The sequence below is a fragment of the Neodiprion lecontei genome, chromosome 5, assembly GCF_021901455.1.
Source record: "Neodiprion lecontei isolate iyNeoLeco1 chromosome 5, iyNeoLeco1.1, whole genome shotgun sequence".
NCBI classification, from domain to species: Eukaryota; Metazoa; Arthropoda; class Insecta; order Hymenoptera; family Diprionidae; genus Neodiprion; species Neodiprion lecontei.
The window spans coordinates 18,767,622-18,791,680 of record NC_060264.1 but is presented as its reverse complement, the minus strand read 5'-3'; the positions used below and the strand labels follow the sequence as shown (position 1 = coordinate 18,791,680).

At 37.8% G+C, this 24,059-nt stretch overlaps 1 protein-coding gene across 3 annotated transcripts; it reads right to left on the bottom strand.

Annotated features, from left to right (window-relative positions):
* Nucleotides 1-456: 456 nt before the first annotated feature.
* Nucleotides 457-22,678, bottom strand: LOC107217379 (breast cancer anti-estrogen resistance protein 3). Of its 3 annotated transcripts, XM_015654883.2 has the most exons (7): nt 22,428-22,678; nt 16,297-16,507; nt 12,139-12,265; nt 7,029-7,268; nt 5,709-6,296; nt 4,165-5,002; nt 457-2,000 (listed from the first exon to the last, which is right to left on the bottom strand). In XM_015654883.2, exons 1-7 carry the CDS (start codon nt 22,468-22,470, stop codon nt 1,669-1,671), a joined length of 2,379 nt encoding a protein of 792 aa, XP_015510369.2. In that variant the 5' UTR covers nt 22,471-22,678; the 3' UTR covers nt 457-1,668. The 3 variants fall into 3 exon arrangements, with proteins under 3 accessions (XP_015510369.2, XP_015510370.1, XP_046595793.1); XM_015654884.2 differs by lacking the exons at nt 12,139-12,265; nt 22,428-22,678 and having other exon boundaries at nt 16,297-16,434; XM_046739837.1 differs by lacking the exons at nt 16,297-16,507; nt 22,428-22,678 and having other exon boundaries at nt 7,029-7,318; nt 12,139-12,662.
* Nucleotides 22,679-24,059: the final 1,381 nt, after the last annotated feature.

Here is a 24,059-nt window from a genome sequence, read left to right as displayed (position 1 = left end):
ATAGAAGACAACTCATACGTTTCAGTAGAAATAAAAATTAAGATTGTTTGAAGTCTGAAATGACCGTTATAAAAAAGGTGATGAAGAAATCCACTGATTTCCAGCCACTTTATCACATTTTGATAGTATGCGAGAAATCGCATAATCTTTGTCAAGAGTAAATCAATAACCTCTCTCTGCCAATGGCAACGAGATTGTTGTCACGATACAAGTATGTACCGAGGAGTCAAAAAGTTGTTCTATCGAAACTTATCGTAGAACCTCAATTATGCAAACCCTCAACTATCCGGCCCATGACTTGGTTCAAATGAAAGCTCAATTATCCGAACGCCCGCGCCGGTTAAAAAAATAGATTTTTGGTGCGAAATATATATTGCTGCTCGCTAAAAAATGTGCAGCAGCTGATCGTCAATTGACAATAGATGATTATATAAAACCAAAGTAATAAAATAATCGTTCGGTATTTGAAAGAGATTTAATATGTATTTGGATGTTTAATACGGACTGTTTTTTCGATTTAAATTTGTGTTGTATATACGAGTATATTATGATACTTTAAGATAAAAATTGCATGTCGGTTACCCGAACTTCTGATTATCCGAACTAGGCTCGGTCCTAATTAGTTCGGATGATCGAGGTTCTACTACAATACTTTTTCTTGTTTATTCAAGGCTCGAATTCCTCAGTTTATACGACGCCTTCTACTTACCACACTATATTCAAATAAACTCTACAAGCGTGTTCGACCATTCCTTCTGATTGTTAAATAAGATATTGTTCAGCGATTAACTGTTAGCTATAGTTGTACATAGTATTAAAGTAATTTGTTTCTACTTTTCTTTCTATTTTTTTTTTATTTTTTTTATTTTCCTTTTTTCACGCTTCGAACCTTTGGTAACTTTTGGTCCACTTGACTAGACACTACATTTTACATAAGCTTACTTATTTTCGATAGGTTGCATGTGACTTGCCATAAAAAAATTCTCGAAACGAAAACTATGCGAAGATTCGGTCGTTCAATACACACATACGGGTGAGTTGGGGTATAGCAACAAGGAAAATAGATACAATCATTATTCCGTTGATATATGTATGAATAAGTAACAACATGTACAATTAAGAGTTGGTATAATATACAATTGGTTCAAGAGAGGATCTTAGTGAAATTTTGATGTGACAAAGTTTGAAAATGTGACAAATGAAGTGTCTTAACTCAGAATCCGGTATATAGTTCTTTTCACATTAATATTATTGTAAAAATCGATGTGATTTTTCATTTTTTGATACACTTTTTACTACGTATAATACTGCAGTCGTTAAGTGCAGTATGAATTTCGACAAACTCGAGGAAATTCACTCGAATACAAAAGAAGTACGTGAAAAATATCAGTTTCACTTAGGTCAGCTCCCTTGATTAAGTACGTAACGCATCTATAATATTTATACATCGAATACTTCACATAATACATTTGTCGTTTGTGGTATTGTCTTGAGTGGGGTTCGTTAAATAGATTTGGGAGAGACATGCCTCATCTTCATTCAATTATTCAATACGCATTCTTAAATAATAATCTAATTCAATCTACGTACTAATCTAACCTCAGCAATATACAGAAGCCATTGAAATTAGGCTGTACGGGGAAACGCAATGTTTTGGGATAATTGGAATTACGAGGAAGTTTCCGTCGCCGCGCACTTGTCGTACATCGCGTCAAGGACCTGAGAGAATTTTAAGTGGCGTTCCTCCGGTGCTACGGCTGCGCCACGGCTCCCCCAGAGAAACTTCATGTGAAACTCCGTGCGAAACGCGTCAGCGAGTAATTCGTCGTTTCTGCATCCCTCAAGTGCGATTTCAGCGTTCCTTCGGTAAAGCGGAAGGCTCTCCGCAAGCTTCCGGGCCGCATCAAGGTGCGCCCAGACAATCGAAAGGCCGCAATCGGCTGCCGAACTCTCCCATGGAGACAGAATGGCTCCGGTTATTCCCGAAGGAGACGCCGTTCCTGTTGGAAAAAATTGTCGTAATAAAGTCAGGTGCTGTCTCCAAAAGTGAGTGTGTTAATTTTTTATATACTAGATGTGTCATTACGCAAATTAAGATGTTCATTTCCTTGTTAGATAAATTCATGTTATCCTTTATTTTATATACACAATAAGAGTTAAGTTCACGTTTCATCTTCCATCTCTATCTAGATAAGTTTGCTGGTCATCTTCATATTTTTTATTTTATTTTATTTTTGTATAGAACCAACATAAGATACTCCCGAGTCTATGTTACAATTTTATATAACTATTGTGCCAATACCGTGACATTATCAGGAAACTAAACTCCCAATTGCGCATGCTCTAAGTTTTTCATCTGTTCAGGTAGGTTGATCAATTCTGTCTTGTTTTCCTGTAGCGCAAACTGTAATTACGTTCAAGCGCTTTGAGGTTATGTTGACTTAAATGCAGACTCTGTATATTTTAGTTATCTCAGATTCTTAACGCAACATAACTTCGAGATGCCTGTAAATGTCATAGCTAGCGTCTGACCACAATTGAGTTGGAGATGAAAATCTTAGCGCAAATTAGTTGAATATATGAATGGCATTACATGATTTGGCATATGCCCAGTTGCGTATTCAGTGTTCTGAGTCTGTAACAATTAATATTGCAGTTTGAATGGGTGTAAATCGTAAATTTTTAGATTCTAAATAATAATTAACGTCTGGTCGAAAAGTTGTTCGTCAGTGAAAAATTGAACCTCAATTTCTTCGTTTGTGTAGCCTACGAATAGTTTTATTTGCTTTTGTTTGACTGATCGAAATTTTAGGTGCCCACAGGAATTAAAATTCATAGTAGAAACTACAGTATAAGAAATATTACAGCTTGGCGGTCAGAATGGAAAATTCGTGAGAAATAATATACCACAGTTATAGGGGTCACGGGTCCTAGTTGTCACAAGGTTCATATCTCTGCCGCTAGATATCGGAACGAGCGGCGCTATAGATCATAGACGTATATAAGTCTATGCTATAGAATGAAATTGTAGCTCAATATTTGAAATAAATGAATATTGTTAACAATAATATCGCATCATATGCGGGCTCGCAGTAATTGAAAAACTGAAATTGGACCTTATAAATAATTACTTTCTATCTTCTAAATATGTTGTTCGCATTTTCTTGACTGCATTGGGATATTTTGCAATAAGATAATCGCAAAGGTAATTTTTGTTGCTTTCATTCGATATAGATATTTTTGATATTTGAATAGCGGGTCAGTAAGATATGCACATTCTTTAACAAAATCGCGGGTTGGTGCAAGTTATCACGTGTCACAATAATTTCGTAATGACTTGCTCCATCTCGACTTTTCCGTGGTTTTCTGAGTTCGGGTCAAGTTTTTCGGGATTTTCGGAGTCTGAGGCGAATTTTTCATAGTTTTCACAGTCTAGGTCACTGTTTCGTGGTTTCCAGGAAAAAATACAACGAACAAAATAATTATTGCTCAAAAGTGTACATTGAACATTCGAGTTTCTTACATTGAAACAAAAACAAGTAAACAAAAATGCATATAAAAATTATTCATCATTTTTGACCCTGTGGCGGGGTAAGTTGTCCCAAGTATTTTGAATGACAAAAACGGGTAAAAAAATTAGGAGCAATTTTTTTTCGCACCATTGTTGGTAAGTTGGTACACTCTGCAATTTTTTTTTTTGAAAATTCGAAAAATCGCATAACTATTCAGACTTGCTTTGGAACAACCACGAATTTTCCCTAAGTGGCCAAATGATGCATCTACATGCGCCATATCTGAATTAAATAAAATTTTATTCGAAAAAATTCTAAAAATCAGAGAGTAAAAAGAAAAAGTGTCACAATTAGGACTCGCCTCTCCTATCAGTGTATCCAAAAAAAGTTGTTACGATTAACAACGGTGAAAAAAAAACGCATTTAACACGAATAGTTAATTCAAATACAAATTTTGGAGGTTTAACTAATATAAATACGGTTTTTCCCGCTATTTATTATTACACTCTGTTTTCAAACTACCATATATTTCGGCTGCATGTCATGACACTATGGCAGTGACGGCAGTGATAAAAAAGCTGTCAGTGCATATAAACTGAGACAATCATACATACGACCACAAGGTTTAATTTCCGGTATGAGAGTTACCTACCCAGAATATCCTCAGGACCTCGTTCCCCCAGCAGAGCGATAGGTAAAAGGTGAGGTAGCGTGGTGTTCGGAGCCTGAGGATTGGCGCACTCGTTCATAGCTCGAAGAGTGGGTCTGAGCTTGGCTTCAAAGCTGAAAGCCTCGTCGGTATGCTTCTGTCTGAGCAGATGCCAGGTATTAGCGAGTCGCTGTATCTGAGGAAGACATAATCCAAGCATGACCCCACAAAACCCGTAGAGATTCCCGAGCGCAGTCTTTGTGTCGACCGCGACTCTAATCCACTTCGATATGGTCGCCGCCCTTTCGATGGCTGTCGCACCGGCAAGAATAGTAACAGCGACGAGGAGTTTCAGACACTCGGACCTCTCGATGAGGTCCAAACGCGCCTGACGTCCGTGCGGCAGAGTCGCGAGTTCTATGCCGCTGAGGCCGCTCCTGTTACCGGTTCCTGGGCTCAGGGCGATCTCCAGATCGACGCGGGTTAGGTGAGTAGCTAAAACTCGTGGCGCCGAGTCGTGCAACATTCCCGAGACGCCCCTTAGGGCCGTGGAATCTAGGGGACGGTGTTCACCCGCCGGAAGAAGCAGCGTTACAAAACCGTCGAGGTCCAGGAAGGACGGTATCTCCAACGAAGGCGCGGCCACGACGAGGTGCTCCTCGGCTGAGAGTTCGTACTCCCCTCCGCACCCCGAATTACCCTCAATAGCGTAAGGGCTGCGAATTATGACCCCCTTGACCGCCGGGGGTGCGGGTGGCTGTCCGTTGCCCCCGGAATTGTTCAGCTCGAATTCACTATCCCCGGATCCGTTTCCACTGTCGCTTCCTGAGGCCTGGTAAACCTGCGAGTGCCACACGTCGGAATATTCTTTGGTACAAGTTATATAATTAATTGAAAGTAACCACTGATCCTCAAAATTTATCAACATATTCTGAGATATTTATAATAAAGCTAGTATAACCGTAAAAACGACTATGAATGTGCACGAGTTAAATATCCGAATTGTCAAAGTTCTCAACGTTACCTCCAACCATCAACACTCCGAAGGGTTAAACTTCAAAATGGCCAAAACCTCGAATGCTTCAAACTTCGGATTGGTGGAAGAATCGATTTATCAAAACTCTGAGTGATCAAAACCCCAAATAGTGAAAATCCCGAACGGTGCACATTCCAAATGGTCAAAATCTTTGATGATCGATACCCCAAATGGTCAAAGCTTCAAAGGGTCTAACCTTTGAATGGTAAATGCTCAGAACGTTACACTCCACAGGTGAAACAATTGCTTCGCGGCATATCTGAAGGTTGGTAACAGTCTGGGTTTTAACTATTTAACACTTCAACCTATCCGGAGTTTCAACCATTCAAGATTTTGACCATTCGAAATTTTGACCGTTCAGAGGTTGACCATTAGAAATGTCGACGAACTCTGACAATTCGGAACAATTCAACGCACATGTTGATTACTTCACTCTGTATTTCTATTATATCTACCGAACTCCTGTGCAGTTCTCTGCAAGAGAAGAAAACAAATATACAACTAGAACTACCTGCGGATGCTGATGCTGGTGGTGGTGATGACTGTGATGGTGATGCTGGTTCGGGGCCTGCGCCGATATGAAAGGAACTCTCGGGGGCTTTGGAGGCGCCGAAGGAGCGCTCGCGTTCGCCGGAAGCTGCTGGTGCTGCAGAGACGGGTCTGATATTACCCTCGTAATTTTTTGACGACCCAGGGAAAGAGAAGAGGATGAAGAAGATGAGTGAGGCGGCGTCGGCGGAACACGCGGAAGGGTGCTGGATGATCCTTGAGGTTGGAATCCCTGGTGAGTTGTGCTGTGCTGCTGTTGTTGTGGTGTTAAAGAGTGACTTCGCTGTTGCTTTCTGGGTAATCTGGGTGGAGATCCTGCCAAGAGTGAGTTCGAAGAGGGACTTGAGGAGGAGTGCTGGTTACCCGGTGATGGCGCGCAGGAGAGCGGCACTGATCGAGGTCTTGGGTTCACTATTCGGGCTCCGCTAGCATGGCTCACCGGCCGACCGCTGCCCACATAGAAGGTTATCAAGTCCGCAACGGTGTCGAAAGCTTCGTCTTCGAATTGGTATTGAGCACGTTCGTAAACTGTGTCGGGCTGGAGGACGACCTGAAGTTGAGAGGACGGGTGTTTAGATATATGGGGTAGGCGTTGGTATAACGCTAACGTTATTATTGTTATGTATCGAAACATTTGCTGAGACAAATGTCATTTGTATAGTTGCCAGAAATTTTTTCGCAAAATTGATATCATAAAAACAAGGGTTTAAATACTGTTTGTTTTAGTAGAAAATATGTGATGATAGTTGTATCGTTACATGTTCGAAATGTAGTTTAAACGATCGAAGCTACATTTAGTACTATCACTTGTTTCGAGTATAGTTTAGGCAACTGAAGATACATTTCGTAGGTCATGTATTTTAAATGTAGCTTAGGCAACTGAAGCTATGTATTATACTGCTACGTATTTGAAGTACAGTTTTGGCACCAAACACATATTTTGTACTATACACTACATATTAAAAACGTAGTTTAGGTAATCGAAGCCACATTTTGCACTTATACACGTTCAAAATGTGGTTTAGTAACGAAAGTTATATTTTGCATTATATCAAACTACAAATGTAGTTTAAGCAATCGGAGCTACATTCTGCACTACCGCACGTTCAAAATGTAGTTTACGCGAGCGAGAATAAATTTTGTACTGTGGCATATTCAAATGTAGTTCTCATAACCGGAGTTACACTGTGTACTAGTACACATTTGAACTGTGTTTTTTACTATCTGTCCATTGGCGTTGGGCAGCAACTTTCACACCAAATTCATGGTATAAATTCTTTACCCTGTTTATCACGAAATGCAACGGTTGTCCCTTGCAGCGAACGGTAAGGACGTAGTTTCCAGGCTGAGAGGCGCAATCGCGTACGAGGAAATCTCCCTCGTTTGGCACTTCCAGTTCTGCCCCCCGCCGCCCGCCACGAAGGGTGTTTCCGTGGTACCAGGCATGCGAGCGAAGGTCACGCGGATCCAGCAAACGCAATTCCCGTTCTAGGAGGCGCCGTGCAGTCTCCTCCGGCTGTTCCTGCGAGGGAAGTGAAAGGATATCGTTGAACGTTATACGGATGGTCGAAACTGCAAGTGTAATTCAACATGATCAATAATTGGAGGTATTCGAAGAAGCACATGTGCTCACATACTGGCATGTCTAATTATAGAATGTATCAGCGTCGATGCAATGGACCGATGCAAGACTGGGATGAATGAAAATCTTTATCGTTTTATGAGATTGGATACGTTCGGTACATGCTCTGATCATAACACGTGTTGTAACAGTACTGTTTAACTTATTTTTTTATACAAGATGGCAGGTTCAACAGCAGAAGGCAAAAAACATTCAACCCGGGTGTCGAAGATCAGTCGACCCCAACGTTTGAATAAAAGCTAAGAAAATTAAAAAAAAAAAACATTTAAAAAGTCTGCAGCAATGTTATTTGCGCTAACGATAGTGAACATTAATGGAACAACTACTATGTAATTGAAATGAATCTGTAAAAATTCAAGTAACACGAGCTAATTGTAAGATATCAACAATTCGCGAAATGGTTTTACTCTTATAATGATAAAAGAAATTAAACTGTGGTGTTTTTGATCTGGTCCTCAGGTTTTTAGTCTAATTTAGGATATGCTGTTAGTAATCGAACAGTTTGTAACGTAAATAAAGCCTTACTTTACATGGAACTCCAACGTGTCTGTATATTTTTTTTCCTGTCAATTGGCTAGGATTGCAGGCTATTGTCAATAAAATGACATATAATTTCACCTCGATATTCAATTTTTGTGAAAAGTCGAATGACAAGTATTGAAAAAGAGATATTCAGTTGAAAATATTCCGTTATATATTTGTTGCTCTACTTTTGAGGCTTGCTCCCGAAATGCCAATGTATAGAACTGCAAATAAACACGTGTGCCTCCATATATTATTTTATTCTTCTCAAATGTACACGGTGTTCATTTATCGTGCATGCAATACCGAAGTGGCGTAATTGATCGAACACAATGGTGTCATATCGCTAACAATGAACAAGCCCTGTCAAAACATTGAACCTGCAGAATAACGAAAAGACAAAAGTGACTGTAGACGACTGCGTTCATTGTTTTCCTGAATATCAATGGAGCTGGAACACCGGTTGAATTCTTTTATTCACTCTCTGCGGGAGGTTGTTACTCCATCTTTTTCAACTTTTCTGACAACTCCGTATACATTTATACGTAACTTGGTTGTATCAATTTGAGAAAACAAGTGCTGTATTGCATATATTCTGTATTTTGACAGCGAGTGTTTTATTCCGAGGTAGATTGATTAATGACGCAACTCTGTAACTGAATACGACAATAAAGAAGAGTGAATTCCCACGGGAACATTGGGAAATAGCAGACATCCGATTATTTGGAGAGTGTAGGTTTCAAAGAATGCCGATTCTTGTTATCTTTTAAACGCGGAATGTACGGTGTATTGTTCTTTTTTTGGGCCGTGCTGCCACAGTTTTTTCTGCTAAGACTACTATTTCCAGTATTTAAAAAAGTTACAAGAAGTATCAGTTAGTAAAGTAATTACATACAATACAACAGTTTTACTATCATATATTTGGATCACCGTTTTTTTCCAATTCAAACCGGTTCATCGTCGTTCTAAACACTTGACGCTATATTTTACAGTATATCTAAAATTTCACTGAATAGAATCATCGCCTTAGCATGAAAATTTCAAATCTACAATACATATTTTCCATCCTACCCGAAGTCAAAATTTCGCTTTGTTGTTTGATCTACAAAAAGCACCTAATCAAATTTTCGGCATTGTTATAAGCAGTAGTGACTGACTAAAGTTTCAATAGACATATAATACTTGAAAATTACCTATGTAATTGTAACGAGATGATTACTAATGGAAATATGTTGTCATGCTAAGAATTATGAACTGTAGTTTCTTTGTTTTCGTTATCGAGAGTCGTGTCAGTAATATACCTGTTAGAAAAAGAGGGAAAAAAGGAAACGGCAATTAACCTGAGGAATTCCTGAGACGGCGGGACGCAACCACAAATATCTTTGCCGGAAGTTCGAGGATTAAACCGGGTCTTACTAACGCTTAACTCCGGGAAAGGTATACAACTGTCTCGTTTGATTTTATAAACCGCAAGTTTTGTTAACTTTTTGTACAACACACTGTATGCATTTTATGAGATATTTCGTGTTAAGTGGATTCAGCCCACGGATATCGCTTAGTATTGCACGTACATAATTCTTGAGACGGTATAATATTTTTTTACTAAAAATGAGTTTTGTAAATTAATCAAGGTACTTATTACGATTGAAAAAATCTTCACGGATTTGTTCAACAATTTTTGCACATGTATTCACGTATAATTATGGCTATTTATGGTCATATAAGACAAATATCTGTACATGGCACATGTATATTATACGTATATACGATAATTTCCAGATAATTTTCATGCAATCTTCCATTATGCATAGCTATACAGTTATATATTGAAGCGTGCGTTCCATTTCCTGGGAACATCAAGTGAACGTATCATGAGGTATGTATACACACATGACACAAACAATCTGTGAGAATATTGGTCGACAGGAATAGATAAGAAAAGAAAAGTAAGAAGAAGAAGACGAAGAGACTTGTCTTACGCCGCGAACCAAAATAGAGGCTGTATTCGACGATGCTCTTCTATTTTCTATTCGTGTCAGGTAAAAACAGTGGGCATACATACCTATATATGTAAAACCGGAAGTTTGTACAAAGAAGCGTTACAGCGCATATCGTCTACCGTTAGGCTAATTGATGTACCCTTCCTCATCTACTTTTGTAATATTTCTCGTAGTCAAAATAAAACGGCTAAATTCACTCTACGTTAACCATACGCGATGTTAATTTGAGTTCATGAAAGTTAAGATTATTGCTCGGGGATGACAAACGAAGGTGAGTCGAATTGAACTTCGAAACTGAATGAAATAAACGCAATTTTTATTATCTACATATATCTTCAACCAATTACAAAACTGACAATGAACCTTTGACTTCTTGCAGTGTAAATCACGTGACGTTTTTATTTTTCGAATGTATCCAAAACAGGATTTCAACTTTCCATGTCTTCGCACATTCAAAGCACTAATTTCAACACGTAATTGAGGCGGATTGTTTTCTTTTGTTGTGCTGTAACCACAATTATTTAGGAGCCAATGACCAAATATAGAAAATTTTCCTGTTAAACTTTTGTTTTTGGCAGTCAGCGGTAAAGATAAAATCTCTCAACCTCGAGTCATCGACCCAGGACAATAAGTGCAGAATAGATAGCTGCATTCTTTATACACTCGCGATTCGTTGCTACGCACCATCAATCATATAGCTGTAATAGTTTCAATCGATTCGAACAAACTTAAACCTGTATCAAATTTCTGGTACCCAATAATTTGGAATATATACAACACTAAAATATCTAATCTCTCGTTTTATACAGACAGTTGAAGTCCAGTTGCAATTCGAATAAAACAAATTAGGGCAAATCGATGTGCTTCGATCAATTTTTTTTTTAACATCTGCGATATGCAGTTACACCGGGATTCAATTTCCTTTAACAATGCGCTGAGGCAAACTCACCAGAAAAAACGTTGCACAGGACAAACTCCCAGTCGTTAATCGATTTTCCTCAATCCCCTCGACGGACTAAAGATTACTCATTGTTTACAGGACGCATTCTCAGTCTTCGCACAAAGAGTCTCTATTTAACTTGGTATCAAAACAAACTGGCCGATCAGGGTTTTCTTACTTTTTTTTGTCTGAGTTTTTAATGAGGGAATTTCCCACACTAACTTAAAATAGATTTGGTGCTTTCTCCTGATTATACCAAAACAATTTATGTATATGCACTGACTCTTATCGACGGATTGGTAATCGGGGTTATTAACATTCAGGAAGTATACAGAATTAAGAGTGAAATATGATGGCGATTCGTTTTTGAGTGATACTACACAAAATGTACACACGTGCCGGTGAATATCGTGGAATGAATACTCTGCAGCTTCTAGAATTTAGTTGACGCTGAAATCCTGTTTTATTTACTCTTGTCGTCATTCTGTTTAGCGTGAAATGTCGTTCCATAGTTACCGAGTCCCGAAAATGACCGTGAAGCCAAAAAGAAATTACAAGCGTGTTTCGACAACGGCCATGTTAACTTTTCGCCAGCTTCCAAACCCGCCTGTCAAATATATCTTGAAAATAATGTCTCCTTGGTTTCGACTAAGTTTGAACTTCTTCATTGTTATTCACCACCAAGTATTCTTATCATCTAAAAATACCTTCATATCGTTTTAGAATTCAGCCAGCGAATTGAACGTGTGTCTTTGGATGTGATCGGGATAAGGAGCAAAAAAGATCACATTCCGTTCACTACGAACAACAGCAATCTCGGCATCGATTTATCGTTAGAATATTTTCAACCGTTTTTATTAGGATTCAATGATTGATATTATAAAACCTCGCGAAACATTGAAAATACTGGAAGGTGAGATCATAAGATCGACACCTAAATTCTAACAAATAAAAATTATTACTTGACCAAATAGAATTAGTCGCTCAATCGGACAGCTTAAAACCTAGCGAATGCTGACAATATTGAAAGATGAGAGCGTAGGATCAACGCTTGGGTTTCAACCAATCATAATTAGTCCCTAACCAGTGAAAACTAGTCTGCGATCAATGCATAGAGCTCGAAGCCTATGGTATAATAATGACAGTACCAAAAACAAGTGAGATTAATAAATCGTCTCCCATATATCAGCCAATCAGAATGAGTCTCTGACCAATCGGAGAGCACGAAACCCAGCTAGTTGTAGTGAAAATACAAAATCGAAACGAATGCACGCAGCTTTTTACTCACCATGTCCGGACTCGCCCCGCGGTTTTTGGCCTGGTCTTGTTTTGACTTTCGAGACTGAAAAGCGGAGGATGATCTCTCGGGACATGCGCAATCGTTGTAAATGTCCTCCTCGGAGCAGCCCTCCTTCCTGGAAGAACGGAATGATTTCGGTTTAGCCGCGAGCGAACTAAAGCGCAGCGATACCCGAAGGCGAATCGTCTCTCGCGGCGCGCGTCTCTGACAGCCGGCAATTGAGCGCGTTAGTCTCAATTGGTGAAAGGAGCGGAGACAAAATCCAAGTTGAAGTCAGGCACGAGTAGCTTCTCATCCCGCCTTAGACTTCTATCTTGCTCCAATCTTTGCCCGAAATTATCGCGAGGCTCACCGACCGTAAAACTGCCCGCTTTCGTCCGTCGCCACACCGTTCCTTGCCGCACGTGACATGTTCCCGAAGTTCTCGACTAGCCTCACCGGCACGATTATTGCTCCGCGGAGCCTGGAATGTTGGCTATGCACTGCGTGCCTGACTCCGCCGGACTTATTGATCCTACGGGGACTGAGGATGAAGCCGAAGCCGCCCGCGCCGTCTGATCGCCTTCCGCGCATGCGCTGCGCTCAACTCGCCGGCTACATCGGCCACGATTTCAGATAACGCGTTTAAGGATTATCGCCTGCGATATTTCACCGCGCGATTCGGAGACCGTGGGATCCTTCGGCTGGAGGACGAATTGATGTTTTCTTTGGTCGGGAAGGATCTGACGAAAATAATTTTTCGTGGGGCGAAAAGGGGAGTGGTCGCACTGTAGTGGAACGGCTGTGATATCGATTTCAAAAATGCGATGGCACTGATCGTAGAATATTAAAATTTAGAAAATCGAAGTACGTAGGAAGATCAAAATACAGATGGCCAAAATACAATAGAACCGTTAAAATTTATTAATTAGTTTCACAATGTAGAAAGTCGAAACTTAGAAAAGTCAGAATGTAAAATGGTTAAAGCAGAGAAAACCATAATGTAGAATGGTAAAAGTACACAAAGTCAAAATCTTAAAATTTATATGTATTTATCAATTTCAAGATTTATAAAAAGTCGAAAAGTGTATGAGCCAAAATATAATAGAATCGTCAGAACTTACATTACATAGTCATCCATCAATTTAAAAGTGTAAAAACTCAGAAGATAGATAAACCAAAATGTAGAAAAGTGAACGTAGAGAAAGCTTAAGTATGATAGAAAAATGTTGAAATGTAAAAATACAAATGTAGAACCGTAAGAATAAACATGCACCGTTTTTATGTCTCAAAATTTCTATCTTTCCACTTACTACATTTCGAAATTTTACAAGTTAGATTGTAGCATGTTTTTGATATTGAGACCCTTCTCTATTAAGTGACTGTTTGATCCCTATCCGACAATAAAAGATGGACTGAATAACTCATCTCCAATAACGTAAAATTTCAGGTCTTATCATATAAATTTCTTGTTTGTACTAAATTATCGAGCAGAAATTTGAGAATCATAAAGGAGGCTTTTCGCAAAACACTTGTGTTGTTATTTCTAAGTACTAATCGTAATTCATTGGTAAGTCGATGAGACTATAGTCCTTTTTTTTTCCAAGATTCTTCTGCTATTTTTGAATTCTCTCGAAAAAAATGGCCGAAATTCAAAATACCTGTTTCTATTTTTTAGTACTCATTACCACGCGTAATTTACTATAGAATTCGGATAATGTATTACTATTCATCCCAATTCCAAGATAGGTACAATCACTTTTGGAACAGCTGCGTTGTCTGGCTAGAATAGGTTCTCACAGAGGGGTAGAGTGGAAAGTAACGCGGTGTCACAGCAGTGCCTTTTGAAGAATCGATTTTTTCGTAGGGTCCCCTTTTTATAGGGGTCTTTGAACAGCGCTGATTCCCGTATATGAGCATCGCTTGGAGAATAACGATCGTAGGTATTATATTTAGTAACAAAAGTCCGTTGATGACCAGCTTTAAAAAATTTATGACAAGTGTCTCGTACCCGAGTTCTTGTCCACATAGATCAGTTAATGACCTTAAATCTTATATAGATATGTACTGTTATTGATGGCCGCAGCATTGTTTTTACCAATTAAGTATAAATTTAGTTGAATGTGATTGTTATCACAGGTGTTGATTAATTAACAGTAAAAATAATAATAATTAATCAATTAAAATTTCGTACTCAACTTCAAGATCTTTGGTAAAATTTGTAATTTTGCATTCTTCTTTAATCTTATAGTTTAAGGAATGTTATCACTGTATTATAATTAATTTAGTGGTTTGTACGAAGTGTAAAAGACGCTGAATAAAATCATCTTCAGAAAATATATCAAGTAGTCCATTCTGTTTTAATCTCGAGAGAAACGGGACATTCTACCATTACAATTTATATCTTGTTAAACTGTTCTCCATATTATTCCAGAAGCGAAACACTTAATCTTATCGATTACCCAGCCATAGTCGATTACGGAATAGTTATGACTTAACGAAACAGAGGCGTCGCTCAACTTCTTTCAATGGTTTGCCGTGAATGTCACAAAGATTCTCATTTAAAACCCCGAGTTGCATGATATACGGATATCAAGCATGCGATCATCAATGTGGTATTCAATTGGCAATTGCACGATATGTTCTGCGAATAACTATCACATTCGCATACAAATGATGTGTCGATTCAATACGACTACGGATATAATTATAATAATACTTCAAATAAATGATCTTGATAAAATATATTTCCGGACAACAAACATAGTGAGAACATGAGGAAAAATGTCGAAAAATGAAGCGAGTGTTGACGCCTTCTTTGTTCAGTAGCGTAATTTATTGTTATACAAATACAGTCTGCAAATAATTCAAATGACTGCAGAAATACGTTATCATGTTGGTATCTCGGTATATCACGTTTTCATCATCTACTGAGGTTTTTGCTATGATAATATTGCTCTGTGGCCATTTTCTGGAGAATTCTCTATCCAACTTCGAGTATAAAAAAATCGTAAAAGAAGATAGTGTTTTGATCAAGATCAATTACATTGACTCAAGGTCACATAATACTCCGGCCTTTACCGACCGAGCAAACTCACTCTTTTTCTCCTTATATTAAATAAACAAACGAACGAAAAGGGTTTAAACTTCGATGGTCATCCAAGGAAATCTCGGCCGTACGCCCAGTTGATCGTGAGAGCATCTTTCATATACGAAATTATTGTAATTTCTCTCTCTCTCTCGTCTAGCGACCTCCACATTGCATGACAATAGTCTAACGACGGCTCATTTTACTCATTCTTTGCGGAATAGCGGAAAGTGTCTCACCTATGCACTTTTTGGCCCCTGAAATACGGGAAATGTAGGAATAGTAACACATGTCAAAAAACCACACATTTTTTGGACGATTTTCGGGATATGAGTAACTTTCCTGAATTTCGCTACAAAAGAGCGATGTACTGTCGATGTCGAACCTTTTCCGTTCATTTGTTTATTTAATATAGGAAGAAAAAGTGTGCGTTTGCTCGGTCGATAAAGGTAGGAGTACTACATGACCATAAGCCTTAGTATATCAATTCTGATGCTTTCAAATTATTTGTTTAAAAATATTTGTTTAGACTGTACACCTAATGAAACATATTTCTCTAATATTTCCAATCAAATCTTGCACGGAGTGCAGTGTTTTGAAACTAGTTAACGATGCGATGATAACTTCTATCGACTTGACAAACAAGCGTCGATTATGGTCGGTAATGCAGAGTCGGTATGTCAGGTCACGCTTCGAAATCATGTAAGGTGCCGCGACTAGCGGTTGAAATGATTGAACCTAAACTATACGCGCGTGGCAGTTTGAAAGAACACTATGATTCTGCAAATACATTAATCACGACGTTGTCTTGAATGCAATTCTAATTGTTCACGCAGGAATTTGCAGGGAAAAATACAGCCTCGTGAAAATAGTCGAAGAATTCAACTTTTCGTTCATAGGGCGGTTGTAAAAAATAACAAAAGCCGAAAGTCGAGAAAGTATTGCTCATCGCTAGCAGTTAGTCGCATAAGTTTTGGTTTTCGAAAGCTGTAAATTTCATTATTCAGGTATCGAATAAATCGCTAGTAATTTTTTTACTGGATTATAGATGTCACTTTTCGTATCAAAATCCCACTAACCATGAGTTATCTCTGCTCTGGCATGGCGATGGCGGAGTTATTATAAGGGCAGGTTCCTTCTGTATGATTGTCTCTGGTTGAAGATGTATTGTGTGCCGCTGCTGATGCCCGTATTTCTCCATCGATAACGTATCTCTTTTCCTCCGACGGCCACTCGCGCTTAGATTTTGCAGAGTACCCATCGACGGGAACCGGAAGCTCCATGCTATACCTAAGTTCACGAGAAAATTTAAGGCATTAACAAATGGATAAAGCAACATTTAGGGAAAGAGAATTGGTGCAGCTTAACCATCTAAATTCATGGATACGCATCATGAATTTGGAACTACAGAACGAAATTAAAGATCCATTTCACTAAATGTTAATATTTTAAGGATGTACTTGTTTTCTATTCTATCGCAGTTATTTTTCACGATGTTTAGAAGCAAGCATCAATCTACTTTATATTTGTTCATACTGCTTCTAGAAGAAACATATTCATTCTCACGAGATTCCACGTGGCGTATACGATAATTATGCAAATGCAAAACATTGCTATTCGACAACTCGAAAGCAATTACTTTTCGAAGTTCAAATTCCAAATGAAATAATAATTCAAGCTGAAGATGAAAGAAAATGAATACTGTGGTTGCATGAGACTTTTGAACACTGGAAACAGTTCTGCAATATCGCCGATGAGACATTGACCAAAACAAGAAGACAGAAGAATATGAAATCGATCGTCAGTTCATAAAAATGATGTTGTTCAAGTTTTGTCTTCTAAAACATATGGAAACGTACAATTTGCTTCGAAGTTGCGAGGCACTGTCAAGAATCGAACGAAAATTCGAAAAATTGCAATATACGATTTTTTTTAGTATAACTATACCCAATTCAAATTGAAATCAATATACACTACTTCTTACGTATACCAAACAAAATGTGATATACATAATTTTTCGTTGCATTACCTTATACTTAAGAATTTTCAAGTATAACTATCCAACTGCTTAACCTGCACATGAAATGTATTTTATTATTGTGCTTTCCAGGCGTATATAATTCACATTTTTTGTTGCAACTTAACCGTCAAATTTGTGCCAAGCACTATAATCTACAAGTCTTCTATTTTCGTAAAATCTCCTCAAATATAGTCAATTTCAAATTCAAATTTGGATATCAGTGTTATCTAATAATATTGAGTTTACGCTTTTTCAAGATCATTTGATCATGTTAGTTTGGCCGATCTAATTGTCAGATAACATCGTATTAAAATTTTCAATCAATCGAAGCTCGATGATGAAATCGTAAATGTTCATCACCTCGTGTCTCATTTCTTTTATACTCATAAAAGGTTGTCATAATAGACAGTGCGCGACCTAAAGAAAAACTGGTTGTCCTCCATCGCTTATTATATCACACGTATAATAGCATCGCTCATTTCAGCAGCTACCGTATTTAATTGTATTCGAAGGCGAGTCGCGCGCGCAGATGGTCCACTTATAAAGGCAAGCCTGATGCAGTAGTACAACAGTGAGTGGGCCTCCAAAGATCCGTCCACTTCAGTACAAAGCTGTTCCTTTCAATTCTCGTTAGCTCGCGTTTTGCTTTCGTTGTTATTATCATCAAACTAAACGTGATTTTAATGAAACCGTTGCCACACAATCTATAATCTTAATTGCAGAGAAGATCATAACAGCTTAATTGTCGTTAGCTCAGCTCATCATTTTTTTTTAACCATAGACTTAAGGTTTCGTTGGTAGCACTGCAGCAGACGTCTTACTAAACATTGATTTCTAGATCTTCAGTTTGGAGACTGAATCATCCATTACAAATATAATATGTCTGGTCAATAATAATTTCGGTACTTTCAGCTACGGTAAACGGTAAACATACTTTTATATAACGCGAGCATGTTTTACGCGTTAGTTTATACGTGTTTTCCGTACATAAAATATCCGTTTCTATGACGGTAGGAGTGAGTCTGCGAATGCGCGATATGCGCAGAGTACAGAAAAAACCACTTTTAATTCCTGGGAATCTTTTTCGTACAGCGCGCATGCGTTAAAAGTTGTCTATTCCGTACTCCGCGCATGCGCTGTTGGAAACAAATCTGACATTACGCGACCCTAACCTCATTTCGTGCTTCGTGAAAAAACGCGTAACATATTCTTGTTATATAAAAAATCGTGTGCAACAAGGAGACAACAGTCTTTTCGCCTCGCGTATTTGCAATATTCGTCTTCAGTTCGCACAAATACACTCACCTACGACTCGTATTGCAAACTTACGCTCGGCCCGAAAAGGCCAAGTTTACTTCCTTCTTACACAATGTTCTATTTCACACTAATTGTTTTTAAGTGATAGCAATCATATTTTACATGCCAGTTTTAAATTCTTACGACAACTTCATTCGACATAATTCATTTGAAAACATTACTGCAATTGCAGTGAAAGGAAAATTGTTTTATTGCTTTATACGAGAATCCTTTTAGGATTCGCCACATGTCAATTGGCCAAAATCAGTCATAAATTTCGACTTTATACAATAGAGTAACTGATGAATATATCGTCTTCAATTAGATACAATATTTGTAATAAAAAAGTAAACTATTCACACTTTTTGAAAACCGTTTTTCGTGTCGTAATCGAAAAGGATATTTTATACTGAATGTAAATTGTATTAAAAGTTTGATATATTTTCGTCTTTAATACTTGTGTTGGAAATTTCTGAGTTATAAAATTGGCTCCAAAAGATTTATTAGTTCTAAAAAAAATTACCATTCAAATAGCTCTTAAATTTTATAGATTATGTCATTCTCGGTTTTTCAGTTTTTACGATATTCATAGTCCCACATACAGCATCAAAATTAGCATGTCGAACGTGCGAAGTGGCATTAACAGAAGTGACTATTGCAAACAGTTTCTTGGGTTGTCTGAGGCTATTTACTGAAACATGAGTTGAAAAGAGTACGAATTAAACAGTTTTTTTCACAGTGAAAAATGTACACATTTCTGAGAAGTATTATTTTGCAATCACCGCATGTGTGAGAAACGAAACTGTAAGCCATTTAATCTTGAATCCAGATTGCAAATTTGAATGTGGTAGATTATTCGAAGTTCAAGTTTTTAGCGTAAGTCAAATTTGAAACAAAACAAAAAAAACAACAAACAAAAAAGCGTTTTTAACATTTTTTTATATTGCATTGCGACTTGCCAATGGAATAATAGAATTTCTATCAATACGAGAATTATGATTCTGAATTTTGAGGAACATTTGAAATTTAGTTTAAAATCTTAAGTATACTACGTTTTCGAGTTTTATCTGTTAGGAGAAAAAAGGAAGAAAAACAGGAAACGACCAAAAAATCTGTTTCTACGATATATTAAATCTCGTAATTTTGCTTCAGAAATTGATTAGAGGCAACAGCAACAGATAATATAAATATAACGTTTTAGACACAATTCTGCAATTCATTTCCATCCGTTTGCCACACCAGTTATTTGATTCTGGATCCAACTCAAATAGATTCGATTATATAAGGTTCACATTTGATTGCATACCTAGAATTGACAATTTTGAAAAAGGTATTACGTTTACTGAAATAAATATACGTACATCGTTGATATTATTTATTTCTATTATTAATTATTTGATTATTATTCAATCATTTTCCAAGATTTAGATTTAGATCCCTGGATAAGTAATAAACTTCTTTTTCAAATTTACGAAGTCGTTTCAGTTTTTCATCGCGTGCAGAACCTGAAGTTATGTTATGACTGATTTGAAAATCTGTACTGAAATTTATCATCTGCGCTACCTACGTCAACAACTAGACTACTTCGCAGTTTTTATGAACACTAGTGCTCAGAAGTAGATTTTTTAACACTAGTACTTATAAAAACTACACAATATTTTCGTTTTCAACAAGAGATAGCATAGTAAATAGGATTTGTGGCACGTGCGCATTAGGGTGACCGTTCTTTAGAGTGTTGACGAATTTTTTCCGTACCACCCCTCAAATCAACTTTAAATAATTCAAAACAGATTCTCAAATTTTTTCACATTTTTAACTCAATTCTAACCCCCCCCCCCCCCCCCCCCCCCCCTCCAAAGAGGGTGCATTTCCCCATTTAAAATACACGTGTTTCGGATACATTCTTAGCATATATTTTATTGTAAAAATAAAAATGGTAAAAAAAAATTTGTAACCACGAGGTTTTAGTGGACATTAGTGCTACTATCTGAGAAAAAATTCAAATCATCATACCATGCAATTTCGACAAATTACACGCCCTTGAAATCTGACTTTTTTCCATTTAGAGGAATTGCAATTTGTCTAGTTTACCTGGTATAACGATGTGAATTTTTTCTCAGATAGTAGCACTACTGCCCACTAAAACTTCGTAGTTACAGATTTTTTTCATCATTATTACGCTTACAATAAAATGTATGCTAAGAATGTGTCCGAAACACGTGTATCTTAAATAGGGAATTCCACCTGTTTGGGTGGCGGGTTAGAGTTGAGTTAAGAATCTGCAAAAATTTGGGGATCTTTATTGAATTATTTAAACTTGATTTGGGGGCAGTATGGAAAAAATTCGTCAACACCGTAAATAATGGTCACCCTAGCGTGCATATAGGGACTTCATAACTCGTGTGAGTTTGGCATTCACCTTTTATGGCTCGTGCGGGACTTTATACTCGTCAAGAAATCTTTTGCGTCATAGTAGGCGTAAAGCGGGATTTTACGCCCGCGAAGTGGACCGGTAAATCCCGTTTACGCCTACGTAGGACGAAAAATATTGTTCGCATCACGGGCATGATACTTTACACCCTAGGTAAGAAAATAGCTTAATTTTATGCGCACTTGCCACGAAAAGATCTATTTCGTACGACAAATTCTATTTTCTGTGCTAACTTCCGTCAAAAACGCGAATATTGTGTAGTTTTTATAAGCACTAGTGCTCATAAAAACTACAAAGTAGTCGAGTTGCTGACGGAAGTAGCGCAGAAATAACTATTTTAATTTGGGTTTTGGTCTACAAATTTCGGACGTCAATTCGTTTCAAAGTTTGAATAATTGGATTTTGCCATTTTATCAACAATTCTTTATTTCGTTCTGAAACTGTTTTCGTGCTAATATTTCAGTTTCCTAAAATCGAGTTCAAATATGCGCCTTTCTCTTCCTCGTTTGACAACTAAGCCATTTATCTGCATTCGAACTGTACAGTTATTGGTTGTAGAAAGTATCATACCTCACATCGCGGAGACACGTGGTAGCCAAAATTACTGACGTGCGTCTATCATAAGACAGTGGGTTCAGTATCCAAGTTTGTACATTTTTTCTCCGAGTCAATTTTGCTGTTCTAAAATATGATTGTTCTCTGTCGCCAGCGATTTAATTGCTGCGCTCGAATTGGTTGCAAAATTTTTTATACAAACATGTATAATATTAGGTAATATGTGCAACGTCAGTGAAAAAATTATTACGCTACGCAGGCCTGCATGTATGACGGAATAGTAATGAAGCGCGGCGATACGGCTTCAAAACAATGCTCAACATATATATATAAACAACGTTGCTGTACATGTTCATCTGCATTTAAGTGCACGACTAGCACAACATCTGGCTATATGATAAAAAAGCGTAACACCATAATGTAAGATCACGCGTATAAGTAAACCCTATAAACAGTACAATACATGTTAGTTACGCGTTATAGGTATGTGTAGGCGTGAATATAACGAAACACTGATAACCAACGTCGTCGACAGTGCAGCGAGTAGAGATAAAAGTTGTATTGTAGCGCGGTGCACAACTCACCTTTTCATTCGTTATTGTATACTTTAAATGGGAGTTTGTATTACGTGTATTACACCCGACGGACGACAATAATTAAGCATGTATAATAATATGTTTGCATATAGATTTCTATCTACGTTGTAATTTCCGCGGGTGGTGCAAGCGCAAGTATTATATAATAAATGAAATTCCAAAATTCATAATCAAGGGTGTTGTATTCAATACGTGACATGTTTGTGATGATAAAAATAATAAAAAAAAAAAAAAAAAAAAAACGAAATGAAAATCGAACGTGAAACAAAAATCGTATTAGACAAATGAATAAACAAACGATGATCGACTAACTTTGGCTGCGACGCGATTTGAGCTTGCTTGCGGTTTTCCCCATGTTTTCTGTGACGTCAGCGCGGGATTGATCAGTTGCGGGTAAAACGTGAATCGGCGGGCGGTGTTGCAGCAGGGTTAAATGACGCGGATCCACTCTACCCGGACACACTTGTTGAATAGGAAGGTGCAATGCGATTACACAAGCTGACCGCGTGGCTCAGCGCGGCGCTGCGCTCTGTCCGCTCCGAAGCATAACGCGACACTGTGCGAGCCAATGTAACGTGAACGTCACGAAGGATTGAGAAGCGTCGTTGATAGGAATGTAGGGGAACGCGTGAGAAAGAGAGAAGGAGAAGGAGATTGTGAACATAACCCCAGATTGGGACCGACTTATGGGGTGTGGTGTGAGCGGAGAGAGAGAGAGAAAGAGAGAGAGAAGACCAGGCGATAGCTTCAGGCCCCCGCAAACATGCCGCCATGCCGACATGGGTGTGTGTTAATATTGTACGTGAACATATGTACACACAGCTTGCTGCTGCTGTTGTTGCTGCTGAAGAAGAAGAAGAAGAAGAAGAAGAGACGAGGACAAACTGATGCGGTGATGATAGTGGGTTGTTTAAGAGGATGCTGTAGTGTCTCTTCATCGACCGTGTCGAATGTCACTTATTTTTACTATTAATTATCAAAGCCCGATGTATCGCTCGTGTAAAAATACCGTAGTGAGCGCGATTCTACATGCAATGCCGAGTACGTATGTACAAAAAAAAAAAGGTTTTGTCTTATGCAACAATAATGCCAATGAATTGTATTTCTGTAACTGAATTACCACTTGTGGCAGAAACGAATTTCCTCGAATAATTTTCGTATGCAGTGAAAATGTTTTTCGATAGTTTCGATCGGCATTGCATGTAGAATTGCGCCGATTGCGGCACTTTCGCATAATAGTTAAGAGAAGTGAAATTTTACTCGATCGGTAAGTACTGACTATAGCATCCTCTTAAGGAAGTTGTACAACTGAGGATCGATACTAGTTTGGTATAATTTTATAACAAGACAGTCGCACTTCGACTGCATGTCAGATTATTACATTCGTACAACTCGAAAAACGACTAAAATTAGGAATAAGAGCTTTCGAATCGTTATTTTTTTAAATTTTAAACCGTTTCGAAATGATGAGAAATTTGGTGGAATCGTTCTGTACTATCACTCCACAACTGTTGATTTTGGTTAGATATAAACGTTTTTTTAGAAATTCGACAGAAGCGATATATTTTTCACTTAATAGTCAACTCAATCAGTATTGCTGTTTGTTATCGAAATCACTGCAACACGGAAAAATTAAAAATTTAACGACACCAATCTGATAAGAAACAAAGAAGAAATTGTCATGATGGGAACGTGAAGAATCATCTTCTGAATAAAACCAACCATCACGTAAATTGAATTTAAGTGAATTTATGATATGTTTCACCGTTTTACAGCGGTTAAAGATCACCAAAATCGACATCAAAGCTTTTGTTCGTAATTTTGGTCTGTTTCTTTGCATTCATATATAGGAAACACCTTTGCTTGCGAATTTAATGATTTGAAAAATACTATCTTGCGTTAAAAGTACCAAAAGAATATTGATTTTCAACTGTATAATCTGCT

Coding starts and splice junctions, on each gene's coding strand:
- LOC107217379 (XM_015654883.2), bottom strand. CDS start 22,470: ATGGGGAAAACCGCAAGCAAGCTCAAATCGCGTCGCAGCCAAA. Junction 6,297..7,028: donor TGCATTTCGTGATAAACAGG/GTAAAGAATTTA, acceptor TCTCAACTTCAG/GTCGTCCTCCAGCCCGACAC. Junction 2,001..4,164: donor AGGTCCTGAGGATATTCTGG/GTAGGTAACTCT, acceptor TTTTTCCAACAG/GAACGGCGTCTCCTTCGGGA.